Below are 15,893 nucleotides of genomic sequence, written 5' to 3' on the forward strand. Positions count from 1 at the left end.
GGGAGTGGAATATTAAATTTTGAAAAAGAATTTATGACGCTGGCAAACGGTGGTGTGATGTTTGTAACGGCTACAAGAGAGACGGTCCCATCAGCAATTTATTTTATCATGTCAAATCATGTTTGTTGTTCGTCTTTAACTCCTCCTCAGTCAAAAGGGCTTTGTCACCTTTCTGATTTTTTGCACATTAGCTTTTTATAAGGAATATTCTAGCTATCCTATATCAATTTCGAATGCCAAATTCTTTTTTTTTTCTTTAATTCCAACCATTATCTATCATTCGCTCATTCACCTGCACATTAAAAGTGATCGTACTTTTTTTTCCAACATATATATGGCCTACGTTAAAAGGATAAGCGGTTCGCCTAAAATCTTAATCCAATCACACAACAACTCTTTTTGTTATGGTGAAAGGCAATCATTGAATCGAATCATTATTTGCTTTGAAACAAAACACAAAAAGAACAAATTCTTTGACACCAAAAAGTCTACCTTTTTGCGGTTCCCACGAGAACCTTTCTTAGGGCCTGTGTTGGTTTCATGATCAGATTTTAAAATCATGATTTTGATTTTAACTCTACCCACTACACAACAAAAATACCTGTTTCCTAAGTCAAATTTATAATATCATCTCATTTGTTTTTTTCCACAATCAAAATTAAAATCAAAATCAAAGTCACTTTTTACTCTGAAACCAAACACCCCCTTAGTTACGGGCATGGGCCTATGGGAATGGTGGTTGATCAACCCATGACCCGAAGAAGTTCACTCCATCTTATTGAGTCGATGTATCTTTATATCATTCGGCCCAATGCAGGTATGGGTTTTGATGCTATCTCGGCCCAAGCTCCTCCATCAGATTCATTATTACAAGGCTTATCATGTCATGAGATTCATAGTTAGAAGATAAAGGAGAGCAGCAGAGGGCAAACTCGCTCAACCTCAGCTCCCGCAATCATGGAAGACCCGTCCAGCAACGGTATCAGCACCGCCCCGCTCCTCCCCCAGCATCGCGGGCCGTGGTGGCGCCGCAACCTACGCCTCAGAAACCCCCTCTCCTCGGAGATGTCTGGCGCCGTCGGGGACCTCGGGACCTACATACCCATAGTCCTGACCCTGACTCTAGTGTCCCACCTTGACCTCAGCACCACCCTCATATTCACCGCCCTCTACAACATCGCCACCGGCCTCCTCTTCGGCGTCCCCATGCCCGTCCAGCCTATGAAGTCCATTGCCGCCGTCGCCGTCTCCGAATCCCCCCACCTCTCCGTCTCCCAGATCGCCGCCGCGGGCCTTTCCACAGCCGCCGTCCTCCTCGTCCTCGGTGCCACCGGCCTTATGTCCTTCTTCTACAGGTAATCAATCATTGGGTGTCCTCTCAGGTTCTGAAAGGTCAACTGCAAAAAAAAAAGGTGGTCCCCGTATTATTGCTCTTATGCATATAGAGCCCGTTAGGTTGTCTTCTTTCTCACTAGCTTCCCTAAATTATGCATATAGAGCACCATAATTTGTCTTCTTTTTTCACTAGCACCCCTAAACTTCGGCTACTTTCACAGGTACATCCCCCAGCCCGTCGTCCGTGGAGTTCAGCTCTCTCAGGGCCTTTCCTTTGCCTTCTCCGCGATCAAATACATTCGGTACGAACAAGATTTCGCGGCATCAAAGTCTGGCTCTCCCCGGTCGTGGCTCGGGCTAGACGGTCTGATCCTCGCCCTGGCCTCCATACTCTTTCTACTCCTGTCCACTGGAGCTGGCGATACTGATTCGAGCTCGAGCTCGAGCTCGATCGAAGATACTGACGGTAGTCTTGAGCTAAGCCAGTCGAAGCATCGCATCAAGCAGAGACTGAGGATCCTCTCATCGATACCGTCGGCCCTCTTGGTTTTCCTATTCGGGCTAGTGATCTGTTTCGTCCGCGACCCTTCGATCTTCAAGGACATCAGATTTGGGCCATCGAAGCTCCATGTGCTGAAGATCACCTGGGATGATTGGAAGACTGGATTTTTCAGGGCTGCTGTCCCCCAGATCCCGCTGTCAGTGCTAAACTCGGTCATCGCAGTCTGCAAACTGTCGGGTGACCTGTTCCCCGACAGGGAACTATCTGCAACCTCGGTCTCTGTCAGTGTTGGGTTAATGAACTTTGTTGGGTGCTGGTTTGGGGCGATGCCGGTGTGTCACGGGGCTGGCGGCCTTGCGGGCCAGTACCGGTTCGGGGCACGAACCGGTCTATCTGTTGTGTTCCTCGGGCTTGGGAAGCTGTTTCTGGGGCTGGTTTTTGGTAACTCCTTTGTCCGGGTTCTGAGCCAGTTCCCTATTGGGATTCTGGGGGTGTTGCTGCTGTTTGCTGGGGTAGAGCTCGCAATGGCTTCCAGGGACATGAACTCGAAGGAGGAGTCCTTTGTGATGTTGGTCTGTGCTGCTGTATCTTTGACCGGGTCCAGTGCCGCTCTCGGGTTCGGATGTGGGATCTTGCTGTTCTTGCTGGTCAAGTTGAGGTCCATGGATTGCTCTTCTGGGTTCTTCTCGTTCAAGAAATCGAAAAATCCTGTCAATGAGGCTAATATAATCCCTTGAGCCAACGATCTTCCTGATGAGTTTATCTGAGCAAAAATAATGGCCGTTCGCAGAGCATGTACAGATTTGGCCTCTGTAAGATATATTATGCTCAGCCAGACTGATAAGTTACTACAATTCAAGGCTTGCAGAGTGGTGGAAGCATTCGGCAAGGTATAATCATTGTAGAAATCGTCTTCAACTTTGTCCTGTTTCTGTAACTGATGACTTTTATTGGTTATAAGTAGCATACACGCTGCTAAAAGTTCCTGCGATGCTACGGTTCTGTTATTGCTGATGCCATCATCACAAAGTTATCGGATATAGCATGCCATATGAGGTTAAATTGAGCCTATGGAAGATATCATATAGAGCCAAGAACCAAGATCTTTCGGGAAATTATGTTCTCGTTGCTTCAAGCACTGTCTCTCTAAAACATGACAGTTTGATGCTGCAAACATGACACTATAAGAGCATCTGGTGGAAGGGTAATGAGATAAAAAAATACAGTCATCAAATCATAAACTACGGCAAATCTGGGCAAATCTTGTATGCCCAGTTCAGTGGCCCAGGATCTTGGATCGGCCCAACGCTGAAATTCTCTTCTCAGCCCATATGGAAAAACCCTCAAAGCTCACGAGCTGTACAGTCGTTGCGGCATCGCTCATGCCCGACTTATTATCAATCTCTTCTCTGGCACAAATAAATACGATTTCTTTTTTCCAAATGCAAGGAGTACATAATCGAGGAGTCAAAACTCATACAACATCGAGAAAATATTAGATATTAGATATACTGTTTGTGATATACTTCTTAGTTGGACTATGACCCACTATCTTGCGGAGTGATATTTGTATTTATTACTTTTTTTTTACGAGTTCTTTTATTTAGTATTGGATAATCGACATCTAATTGTAAATTTTATAGACCATTTTTGTAAATGTTAGTCCATCAAATATTCAACGTAACGATTCAAGTTTAATTAGAATGTTTCAAATAATTCTACTCCACAATGATGTGATGAGTAAGTATTATAATTAATCGAGTGATTGACACTTGTCCTCCGTTTGTTGTGATCTAATTGATGAGAAGATAGAATCACGGAGGGCATAGACGGCCACTTGGAATCTGCTCCACTATATGAACACCCAATTGGAAGAGAGGGGAAAGAGGTAATTTCTCAATAAAATATGTTATGAGACCCGCTAAAAGTACGACTAGGCTTTCTTGGATTATGAAACTGTGCCTGGTACAATATGAACATGACGACAAGTACATGGGAGGGATGGGGAGTGGGCTTAGATTATTGGTGGAGAAAATGTTTTGGGAGAGCGTACACAATGCACGTTGGTGGTCTTCTCTTTTGCACCTTTTACGTCGTCGTTTGCCCATTGGTTCGTTCGGTGTCCAACTCCCGCCCGCCTAAACCGGAAAATAATATAATATAATATAATAATAACAGCTTACCACAAAAAGTAAAATGGAGGAATACGCACGCATGAAGAAAAAGAGAAATCCCAAAAAGAAGGTGTTAATTTCCACATGGGCTTTTTTTTTTTGTGAACTTTCCTTATGAGTTTAAGAGCTAATATTTTATCCCTTCTCTTTTCTACTTTCTAGTGAGTCTTTTTAGTTTTACACATTTATTCATAATTTGTATATTAAATTTCATTCACCCTAAGCCAAGAAGAGGCAACAAGTTGGCTCGTTTATTTTATAAGTAAGATTTTATTTAATTTAATTCTACTCATAATAAAATAAAATAATTCATATAAAGTCAAAAGGTGGACCTTATACATAAATATTTATACTATTCTATTATAATACAACTTCATAATTAATAAATTCTCTACACCAATATAATTTTATTTTAAAATATTACTTACAAACCAAACGTAGTGTTAATAAGTTAGCATGCATGAGATCTTGAATTCTCTGGAAACTGGGACAGGTTGAAGCATGTTTGGACATAGTGTTTGCTGGGGGACATGTGGTACCAATCAATAGAATAATCTCGATTTATTTACTACTCCATGCTTTGAATTTTTTTTGTTTGATTTTTCGGATGGAAAAAAGAGGCCGAAGCCATCGATAAATTAAACAACTTTTTCCTTTTTTATTGAATTATTTCCATAATGGGTTGTGGGAATATCTTCATATATCTTGCGTACTTAAAGAGATTCACGACAAGTGCACTATATTTCAATAAAAAAGTTAGACAACATATGGAGAGAAAAATGATTAAACTTACCCATGTGGGTTGGTTCTTTAGCGTTTATTTATTTTAAATAAGATTTCGAGTTTGAATATTGTGAACGGATAAAATTCACTTTGTGAGAGATTTACTCTACAAGTGAATCGACCCGACTTGAACTGAATTAGTCGGTATCCGTTAGGGTTCTGAATATCAGGGTTTACGCTCAAAACAATCATTCATTAGTTAAGCATATATATCCAATCAATCGGGGCTACGACAAATATGATTGATTCAAGTGGTTTGACACTTATATTTTTTGTAAGCAAGATTTAAGGAATTTAAGTCTTGCGAATAGAGAGAGTTTTATTTTTTAATGAGCCGAACGAATTCGATCATGCAGGATCAATCAAAATCCATTAATCTTCAGGATATGAGGGGATGTACAAAAGGAAAAAAAAAAAAACTTGGGAGGAAAATTCTTCTAAGAAAATCCTAAAGTGTCAAATGAAAGACCCCGTCACGCACACGTAAGGATTGCACTGGGAATACGTATGACACGGTAGTGAGAGAGAGAGGGAGAGAGAGGCAACCAACGATGGAAAGGAACTCTTCCCTCGGTCGGTCAGTCGACTCAGTCCTCACTCCATATATATCCATCTTTTCCCTTACACCATTCCACGCAGTCCACACTATCATTAGCAGTAGTCTCATGCATGGATTCGATTTAGAATGAACGGATTGTGATGAGAGAGACAGAGGTAGAGACAGAGACAGAGAGAGAACCTAACACCACACCCTCCCGTGTCTCTCGTCTTATGTGGTCTCATATCTCGAATCTCTTCTTAATTTAATCGTCGTCTCCGTTCTCTTCACTACTTTTTCATCAGAACAAAAAAAATAGAGGTTTCGTCTTCACTCTCTTGTCCCAACGCCCTTTTGCAAATGTGCCTTCCATATATTTATATATATGTCATCTGAGACAACTCTGCCGTGCCACCCTCCAATACGTGGCTCCCCCTTCCCCAAAACAACCTCTAACGAATTATATTATGGTTATTATTATGTTTTTTTTTCCTCTTCTCTCTTGAATGCATAGATATATGGAAACTTGTCACCAGCGTCGGTTATGGCTATGCCTCATATTATTGTATTCATGGGCTGCAAAAAGGGAAGGCTTCATTGCCATGCATTTAGCAACGGGAGGATACGAATACAAAACTAGTTTATGGCCAGTGGTGTATGACAAAAAATTATCGCAATCACTGGCATTATATGAGGTCGGATTGGCTTATATAAGAGAGCGTGGAACTAAACTGGCATCATTATTGGTCAAGTTGGACGACCTAGATATCGTGCTATGGTCCAAGCTAGAGATAAAGTCCTTATCTAAGGTGACTGCTGACCGTATCCTTTTGCTGAATGAGCACTGACCATATATATTATATATATAATATATTTTTCGATTATAAATAAGATATATGAACTCAGTATAATAAAATATAAATTATAATCATAAATAACTAATAAAAATATAAAAATAGTCAATAAATCTTATATCTCATAACCATCTAAAGTATATCATTACTTTGCACTCTCTTTTATGTATGGCATTTTTTCCTAGCAGCTGGTTGTAAAGGTAGAAGGCTGAAAACGAGAGTGCTCGCTCGCCCGCATCCGGTTGATCGGGATGGTGGACCCAGCATAATATTGTCGTCTTCCCAGCCACGGTGGCTTCGGTAGGGTGACACGTGCTTAGGCTGTCCCTCTATACGGACACGTGGCTATTCCTGATTGAGCAGTTGGGAAAATTCTACAGTAAATTGATGTGGAGCAGGACAAATCTCTTTTTCAGGCATGATTTGTTTCGGACAGGCTGTTTGCTCCTGGTGGGACCCCACATTTTGACGGAGGAGGGAATCAACGGCACATATTGCTTTTCCCCCGCCTAACCGCATGCATTTAAAAGCGCCTTATGAGGAAATCAAAAAAAAAAAGAAAAACTTGTCTGTTAAATAATTTCAAGTAGTCTAATATTTGATTTTTTTTTTCTCAATTTTAGCCTATTATTTAACAAATTTCAGCGCCATTTTAACATTTCATTTCCGTCCTAAATCTACATCAATTTTCTATCCAAAATTAACGAAAAATATGACATTAGGCATTTTTTGATACTAAACATTAATATATTATTTATGCTTAATTTATAAAATATAAAAAATTAAATTAAATTAAATACACCTACCCGACCCTTGTTGGGGACACATGCTTTGCCAAGGGTGGTGGCGATTGCAGTCTCGGTCACCGGCTGGCATCACCCCTAGATGATGTCGGTTGACGAATTATGTGTTCACGATGACATCATTCAAGGGGTAATAGCCGCTGCACCACCCTCAATAAGACACCATGGGTGGGTTTTTTTATATATATTTTGAATTGTACATATATATATATATATATATATATATATATATATATGTTAATGTGGGTCCAAAAATATGCCATGATAGATTTCCCGTCAATAATTTACTGAAAATTGACTGTAGAATAGATTGAACTATGAATGAAACGTTAGATTGTTTTGGAAAGTTTTTAAAGTATAGACTATATTTGAGAAAAGTCTCAAAAGTTTGCTACATGAAATCGTTTATCTTTGCTTTTCTCAAAAGAAATTCTACTACAGCTATTTGAAAAAGTTGCCCCCGTCTTTCTTAGCTTTTCTTCTTCCTTTTCCTCTTTGTAACCAACACAACAAAAACTCTAAATCCAGCAACCTTCATCTACGCGTCCAGCATCACCGCCATCGGGATTGAAAAACTAGAGCCATCCTCTCTCTCTCGGTAGTTTTCATTCTCGGTGGCTCCCTCCCTCTTTACCTCTCCCTACATCCTTTCTTCAGACACGGTAATGGTGTTTTTGGGGGTTGCCATCTTCTCATCGGCAGTCTTTGGATTCGGTCGCGGATCCCAGTGGTGGACTCACTGGTCGTCCACATTCTCAACTCCAGACCTGCTTGTAGCCTCCCACGACAGTCTTATCATTGACGACGTTTTCGATGGGCTACTTATCATCGGCAGACTCTTCAACGACGGCCTCCTCGACATGCTCTTCAACGGCGACCTCCTCCGCATGCTCCTCAACGGTGGGCTCGTCAGCCCACAACTCCGCCCTTAAATTCGAGGTGAAAGCGATCTTTGATGGCGTCCCAGCAATCGTAGCGGTCCTCCTCCCCCTCATCTCCGTTTTTGACGCAGTGTGTATGGTGGCAATCTCTCGCTCCCCTCCAGTAGTCGAGCCTTCTCCCCCTCTGATCAAATCCGCGGTAACGGGGAAGTCGTCAACCATCGTGCCTCTGATCGGCATGAACGACCCCGACCAGACTCGGACCCTACCTGAACCTAAATGCTATCCGACCGAACCTCCCTGACTGTCCATTTGATTAAATGACAACACCATGCAGTGACAGCGTCCCCTTCCAACGCCACCGCCTGTTTGATCGACTCTCTCCTTTCCTCCGGTGACAACTTCTCGTCTACGGTTTCTTCGCCTCCCATGCGACAACATCTCCGCCTACCACTAGTCTAACTGATCATACCTCCCTCCTGCAACAATCAACTTTTTTTTGGCTTTGCTTTTTCTTTTGTCATTGATATGTGGCAGGTCTTGGCTCCTTGAAAATAGTAGCTAGTTTGAACCAATCATGATAGCCTCGCTGATTTGGTTTTATTGTCTAGGTAGATAATCGCTGGTTTGAACCGATCAAGAAAGTTGGATTTTTATGATTTAATGGTGTAGGAAGTGGGTTGTTTTGGGCTGATTGATGGATTATATCTAGATGTTGCGATATGTGAAGGTTCCGGCGCCAGCAACTGGTTCAAGACCCCTCTTTGCCATACTCCTCTGTCTTCCCACAGTAGCAGCCTTTATACGGATTACAGTATAGACTCCGCTTCCTAGTATTGATTGGGGTCCACATAGAGTTGTTGCAAGAGGTTAGTAACAGACATATAACAACTGAAAGGATTTCTACAACTGTATCTGTGTTTATTGAGTGTGTTTCTGTCGCATTATACTTTTCTTTTGCAGTGATTCGGTAGGTAGGTTTATTGTATTTTTCTGTCATTGTAATCTTTCTCTTGAATATTTTACCTTATACTCGTTTTTGTTATTAATAGAAATTCATTGATTTGTCGTGCAAAAAAAAAATCTACCACTATACTCGAGCTAAAAAAGAAATTCTACTACTATCGACGAACTTTTGTGAAGTTTTTTCAATATAATCTCTCGAAAATTTAACGATAAAAGAGATTGGAGAACCTAGAAAAACGAACATTAAACATATTAGTGCAAAGCGTCGACGTCAATGGATTTTTTTTTATAAGTAATATGGTGAGCAGCAGTGATGGCAACATTGCCGCCCCCCGCTACGCAATGTTCGGGCTCTCGTGTTCAACCGTGGACATATCAGACCAACTGAACAACCAGCGCAAGTACTGGCCTCATCAGCATAGCATCACCAGTAGTCTAGTATAGTTCACAGAAGTCGAAAATAACCCCAGGCCAAAGTCAAAGAACTCACCCTAGCATATGTCTCCCGGGGGATTCGAACTCGAGACCTTAAGATCTCCAAATCACATGTGAGTGAGTTTGGAATCACTAGGCCATCATTCATGATGGCTGTCAATGGAATTTTTATTTATTCCTCTGCCGATTTGAAAATATTCGGGTTTCATTCGACTAATATCGGAACACTGTGAATCCTTGATGGCTTATGGGACGGATAATCACGTCAGTCAAAAGCGATAGGATGCTGTAAAACCAGTCTTCAAGTTTAGGCTGGCCTTTTTAAAGTCGAAGGGGTCGTCTCATTCTCGGTTTCTCCACAAACATTTTCTCGCTCTCTCTCTCTCTCTTTTCTGGTTACTATTTCAAGTTGGCATCTTTCCACGCGCTCTCTCTCTATCTGTGAGGGAGCTTGTGGATTGGGCCTGGGGGCTTTTGCTTTTCTCTGTTGGGGTAAGCTCGTGTCTTCTTCTTCTTCTTCGCTGGTTTTGGGCAGAATAAATCTTGTCGGGGTTCCTTTCTTGATTTTTTTGTAAAGGAAATTCCTTTACCTGGAATCTTGATCATATCTATTGAGGCTTTTCAGCTCCAATTCTTTTGTTCCTTTTGATTTATTAGGCTACTGAGTTTTCATCTTGTTCTACCTGTTGCTAGTTTTGGACCCTTCAACCTGCAAAGTTGGTTTCCTTGGGAGAATCCTGCGGAAGCTCTCATTATCAATCTGTATGTTAGCTGCCAGTTCGTCGGAAAGTTGATGCCATAGATTCATGAAAAGTCTGAGACCCGGAATCAAATAGTAAGTGCGGCTCGGCTAAGCATTTAAGGCATCTAGAAGTTCTTTCTGGGGATCAGTTAAAGGGAGCTGCCCCTGAAGCCCTGAGCGAAGAGTCAGTATTTGGGGCTTGGACTGCTTTGCGTTTTCGCTTCAGTCCGTGTCCTAGTAGAGGAATACATGGGTATGGATCCTCGGCTGCGCGGGTTCCCAGTTGCGGTGAATGGAATCTCATTCAGTAATAATCAACCTCTTCCCTTTTTCCCGGATCAGACCTTAGCAGCGGTGCCGAGGTTCGGGAATGCCTCTGTGGACAATGGTTTTCGAGGAGGAATCCAATATCATCCTCCGGAGATGACTCGGGATAGTCTACCCCCATGTTCGAGTGGGGCGCAGGAGGAGTTCCCGGAAGATTGCGATTTCTCCGATACCATGTTGAGTTACATAAGGCAGATGCTGATGGAAGAAGATATGGAGGAGAAGACCTGCATGCTTCAAGATTCCTTGGACCTCCAAGCTGCTGAGAAATCGCTCTATGAGGCTATTGGAAAAAAGTATCCTCCCTCACCGGAAGTCATCCCGAGCTGTAGCCATACTGCACATCCAACCAGTGAAGTTCCAGACGACGAGTTCTCTTGCAATTTTTCGAATCCGTATCAGTACAATTATAGTGGGATCTCAGTAGCTAGAAATTTTTCAACTTATGGATCAACACCTCAGTCATCTTACAGCCCGTCGAACAGTGCATTTAGTAGGGTAGATGGGCTCGTGGATTCTCCGGGCAGCATTCTCCAGGAACCTGATTTAGCGAGTGAGAGCCAGTTGGTTTGGCAGTTCAGGAAGGGGGTTAAGGAAGCTAGTAAGTTCCTTCCTAGTGGTAACGGGTTCCTTGACAATATAGAGTTGAAGGGAATTCTGTCACGGAACCTGAAAGTGAAACATGATGAGGGTCTAGTGAAGGTAGAGAGAGGCGATGAGGTTGAGTGCTTGAACTCCCCAAATGGGTCACGGGGAAGGAAGAATCGTCCTCAGCGAGAGGAAGGAGACATGGAGGAGGAGAGAAGTAGCAAGCAAGCAGCTGTCTTTGCTGAACCAATCGTTCGATCAGAGATGTTTGATGCCGTCCTTCTGTGCAACCACAGTGGAGGTAAGAACCACCTGGCACTTCTTCGAGAGGCCTTGAAAAATGGGACAAACCCAAACATGCTTCAGAATGGACAACCTAAAGAGCTCGATGGAGGAAAAGGGAGGGGAAAGAAGCACGGCCGGAAGAAGGAGGTTGTGGACTTGAGAACGCTATTAATTAATTGTGCTCAGGCAGTTGCTACTGATGATCGAACAAGCACAAGCCAGTTCCTAAAGCAGATTAGGCAGCATGCGTCTCCTTTCGGGGATGGGAACCAGAGGTTGGCGCACTGTCTCGGTGATGGACTTGAAGCCAGGTTGGCTGGTACGGGAAGTCAGATCTACAAAGGCCTCATCAGTAAGAGAACTGCTGCTGCTGATATCTTGAAAGCGTACCATCTCTTCCTGGCTGCCTGCCCATTCAGGAAACTGTCAAACTTTGTGTCGAACAAGACTATAATCAATGCAGCAGCAGATTCCATGAGGATTCATATAATCGATTTCGGGATCCTTTATGGATTCCAGTGGCCCACGCTGATACAGCGACTGTCAATGAGGCCAGGGGGCCCGCCCAGGATTCGAATCACTGGGATTGAGTTCCCCCAGCCTGGGTTCAGGCCAGCGGAGCGGGTGGAGGAGACGGGCCATCGGCTCAAGGCGTATGCGGAGAAGTTCGGTGTCCCATTTGAGTACACTGCGATAGCAAAGAAGTGGGAAACAATTAAAGTGGAAGAGCTCAAAATCGACAGGGACGAGTTTCTTGTGGTCAACTGTTTGTACCGGGCAAAGAACCTGCTCGATGAGACTGTTGCTGTGGACAGCCCGAGAAACATGGTCCTCAACTTGATCAGGAAGATCAATCCCGATATCTTCATCCATGGGATTGTAAATGGTTCCTACAATGCCCCCTTCTTTGTCACACGATTTCGGGAGGCTCTATTCCACTTCTCGGCCCTTTTTGATATGCTCGAGACTCTTGTTCCTAGAGAGAATCTGGAGAGGATGCTGATCGAGAAGGAGATCTTTGGGAGGGAGGCTTTGAATGTAATAGCATGCGAGGGGTGGGAGAGAGTTGAGAGGCCAGAGACGTACAAGCAGTGGCAGGTCCGGGACATGCGGGCTGGGTTTGTCCAGGTGCCATTCGATCCGGAGATCGTGCAGAGGGCAAGTGATCGAGTAAGGTTGAACTACCACAAGGACTTTCTGATCGATGAGGATATCCGCTGGCTATTGCAGGGCTGGAAGGGCCGAATCATTTTCGCCCTCTCGTGTTGGAAACCAGCATAGAGAGGATCCAAGACCATCATATTTGGTTTCTTGGCCCGCACTCGTAGGGATTGATGCTCGATCTCGTGAATCCTATGGGAACCTTGAACAAATCCTGGTATTTTCCTTTCTGGTAGCCTTGGTTCTTTGAAAGGTTTACTACTGATTCCATACTGAGGCGTTGTCCTTGTGTTAGAAACTAATTTGGTTTGGTAATCTGTTTTTCAGGTACATTATTCCAATCTGAATTCCCAACTAAGATCCACCTCTGCCAACTGCTTGAAGATGAAACAGAATATGTTATCATGGATTTCAGCTAACACCGAGGAGAAGCATGTAGAGATATACGCGAATACGATACCATTGATTTTAGCTAACATTGATGGCTAGCATAATGGGCTAAAAATTGCTTGGTATTGCATGGGTGTGTGCATTCCGGTGAAGGAGCAAAATCCATGGAGGAGAGATCGACTGTAAGAGGCCTTGGCCCCTGTTCCTCGAGGAGGTCCTTGAATCGGTCCATCTAATCGATTTAATTCCACAAACAGAGGTATAGCAGTCTTGACTTAGAAAAGCAGCCCGATGTTCTACTATGTTCCATAGAGATGTATTTGGCAAGATATTTTCAGTGATAAATCCTTTATTAGTTCGACAAATTTCCACCTCAATGTTTTGGGGTTGAGGATAATGCTTTGTTGGGTGGGTGGGGAATAAGGCAAGCTGTGCTATTTCCGGATTCCTAAGGACAACTCTACCTTATCTTGATTGTCATCCGATAAATTTCCGTGGTGACGTCTTTATCGTACTCTGTTCGTATGTTGAAAAGGCAGAAGTTTGCATGAAAGGCTTGAATCAAATCGACCAAGCATCTAGGATGTATGCAATTCCTGGACACGATGCGCGCCACATTCGATGTATCGTAGAACGAGATATTTCTGGCTTTCTTCTTATGAGAACATATGTTTGGAATTCATCCTTTTCTTCCTTGGGCCATTCTCATTCAACGCCACCATTTTCATTGTTTATAACTACATGTCGGCATTAATAAATTATCTCAGTATCACCATAATGCGTTTACTTGATTAAAATACAGGGAGCAATATTTCAGATTATTAGTGGCAGTTGATTTGGGATCCAATCAGGTTTGGCACTTCGAAGTGGTTCGGATTCGTCCTTCCGGCATGTGACACGCATGACGATAATAGCCTGTCAAGCAACCATTAGATGTCTTAAAGTATTGATAGAATCGGATTCTATGAGATATATCATATGAAATCGGATTTCAAAGTTGGGACGTCGATCGATTCCATTATTCCTATAAACAATTTTGGCAAATTGGAAAACAATCCGTTGACCTCCCACTTACTACTACCCAATCATTGCTGCAAATCACACAGGTACATGTAAATATTTAAAAATAATATACGAGAGCCATCAGATGCACTGCCATTTGAGTAGGGGACCATCGGCAGATCTAACGGTGAGGGGATTCATTTCCAAGTTCATTGGATTCGAAAATAATTAAACGTCGCATGCAATGTCTAACAAGATCACTCCCGCCGTCTAGCCCACAGGTCCATAACTTATTGGGTGTCCTACCAATGCATCTCACTCTGATAAGTTAACATGAGGAGCCGCAGAATAACGAGTCCGTCAGCAAAGAGCGGATCCTCTGCAGCAAGCACACCGAATAGAGGTATTCCTTTGAACATCGGGTCGAGCCAGGTGTTTAAAAATCTGGATGGTCTGGTATGCATAAATCGAGTTGTCTAAAGTCACATTCAGTATACTTGTCTTAAATTGAAAGTATATGAATCTCAACTCCCTAAGATTGCATTTGGCACATTACATGATAGCGGTAATGTAGATTACCGCGACATAGATTTCACTTTTGCATTACCACTAGTACCTGAAAATGAACAGCCCCTGCAACTGAAAGTGCTTGAATCTTGCCACTTCCTGTGGATGAAGCTGACGATGTATGTCTTTCCTTCATCCTGATTTCATCTGGGTCTCTTCTTTTGTTTTTCCTTCGAATGAGGGGATTGATCAAAGCACTCAGTCAAGCTGTTACCTTGGAAAACAATCGAAGAATCGGTTTTGGAGAAGAGAAAAACGAATACGATACATCAAAATGTTTATGAAAAAAGCAAACTTCTAACTCAAAGCTCATAACAGAAACGAATCTTAACAGCACCAAATATACAGGAGACATCTAGACAAAGAAACAGATGGAAGAGCGAGCATAGTTGTCAAATCTGATTACTTGATTGTGGAAAGCAGATTAATTGGGCCTTTCAAATTAGAAAACCTCACTGCTGGAGTTTCACTCCTCAGGACTAGGGCGCTCCTCATTGAACCATCGCGGAGGATCAAAACCCGACCCACCTGCCAAGTGAAAGGGCACTGATAAACAAAGGCCTCGTTTGGAAGCTCAGAAACAGTTTTTTCCGTTAGTGAGAATGGAATAAAGGGGAATCACCGAGAGGGTTGCAACGACAAAGACGCCACGCAGTCAAGACAGTGCCTTTCGCGACCCCGTACTTCTTGTAAGCTTCCATGGAGTACTCACTGCAGGTCGGAATGTACCGGCAACTGTTTGGCAACAGAGGCGAAATTTCTCCTGTTTCAGACATTATGATCCAATGTCGGCCACATTACTAATTCATTCAGCCAATTCAACAAACATATGACGACACGATGATTGTAGCAGCTCAGAGCCCGCTAAAACTAGTTTGGCTTTTTCTACGGATGGAAAATAATCAAAGAGTTGGTGCTTGGCCGCAACCAAATTCAATGAAGTTTCAATTCATTTTAGGAACAAGATCAACTGAGATTTCAGCTGAAGTGCAGTTAGAGCCAGAAGAATACTCACTCTTGTAGAATCTGAGCATGGACAAAGCCACTTTGACTCCCGCACTGTCCTCCTTTTCATCTGATCACGCAAAGAAATTACAAGTCGGCGTTATGAGCACTTCATCGACCTGGTTCAACAATGGTGCGAAGGCGAGAGAATTTAGTAGGGTTACCTTGAGGGCTGTTAGGGTCTGAGCCGCTGTCTAGCTGACTGGCAACTGAGCCCCGACCACGGCGAAGATTGAAGGAAGTGCCGATTATGGAGCTCCGATTTTGATGTTGTTGGAAATTCAAAGGACAGAATCTAGGGTTCTGGCGACGGGAGGCGACGCAGTTGGCTGAGAATGGCCTCAGCGGGTCGAGACGGAGGACGACAGCCATTTTTGAAGTTGTTCATTTGGAGATGTTTTATTTATCATTATCATTTTCTCGGCCACATAATTAAAATTTTAAAAGCAAAAAAAAAAAAAAAAACCAGAAATTTTTTTAGCCATGAATGAATGTTAACCATAATTAAACATCATACTGTTCTAAGCAACCATGTATTTACTTCATGGGGATATA

The 15,893-nt window shown here is 42.9% G+C and overlaps 3 protein-coding genes across 7 annotated transcripts; 2 read left to right on the forward strand and 1 right to left on the reverse strand.

The window, feature by feature from the left end:
- Window positions 1–890: 890 nt before the first annotated feature.
- LOC116189417 (molybdate transporter 2) lies at window positions 891–2,899 on the forward strand. Its single transcript, XM_031519075.1, has 2 exons — window positions 891–1,355; window positions 1,557–2,899. The coding sequence occupies exons 1-2, from the start codon at window positions 958–960 to the stop codon at window positions 2,572–2,574; spliced, it is 1,416 nt and encodes a 471-aa protein (XP_031374935.1). The 5' UTR covers window positions 891–957; the 3' UTR covers window positions 2,575–2,899.
- A 6,712-nt stretch (window positions 2,900–9,611) lies between these two features.
- On the forward strand, window positions 9,612–13,330 carry LOC116192866 (scarecrow-like protein 9). Its single transcript, XM_031521552.1, has 3 exons — window positions 9,612–9,763; window positions 9,965–12,591; window positions 12,702–13,330. Exon 2 carries the CDS (start codon window positions 10,263–10,265, stop codon window positions 12,492–12,494), a length of 2,232 nt encoding a protein of 743 aa, XP_031377412.1. The 5' UTR covers window positions 9,612–9,763; window positions 9,965–10,262; the 3' UTR covers window positions 12,495–12,591; window positions 12,702–13,330.
- A 423-nt stretch (window positions 13,331–13,753) lies between these two features.
- On the reverse strand, window positions 13,754–15,761 carry LOC116192870 (UPF0161 protein At3g09310). Of its 5 annotated transcripts, XR_004154160.1 has the most exons (6): window positions 15,503–15,761; window positions 15,349–15,408; window positions 14,956–15,096; window positions 14,740–14,861; window positions 14,383–14,503; window positions 13,754–14,219 (listed from the first exon to the last, which is right to left on the reverse strand). XR_004154160.1 is itself a non-coding variant. In XM_031521557.1 (4 exons), exons 1-4 carry the CDS (start codon window positions 15,708–15,710, stop codon window positions 14,800–14,802), a joined length of 471 nt encoding a protein of 156 aa, XP_031377417.1. In that variant the 5' UTR covers window positions 15,711–15,760; the 3' UTR covers window positions 14,226–14,799. The 5 variants fall into 5 exon arrangements, 1 of the variants encoding a protein (XP_031377417.1); XR_004154159.1 differs by lacking the exon at window positions 13,754–14,219 and having other exon boundaries at window positions 14,226–14,503; XR_004154158.1 differs by lacking the exon at window positions 13,754–14,219 and having other exon boundaries at window positions 14,226–14,540.
- Between the last annotated feature and the right edge of the window lie 132 nt (window positions 15,762–15,893).

This window comes from Punica granatum, chromosome 1 (assembly GCF_007655135.1).
Source record: "Punica granatum isolate Tunisia-2019 chromosome 1, ASM765513v2, whole genome shotgun sequence".
NCBI classification, from domain to species: Eukaryota; Viridiplantae; Streptophyta; class Magnoliopsida; order Myrtales; family Lythraceae; genus Punica; species Punica granatum.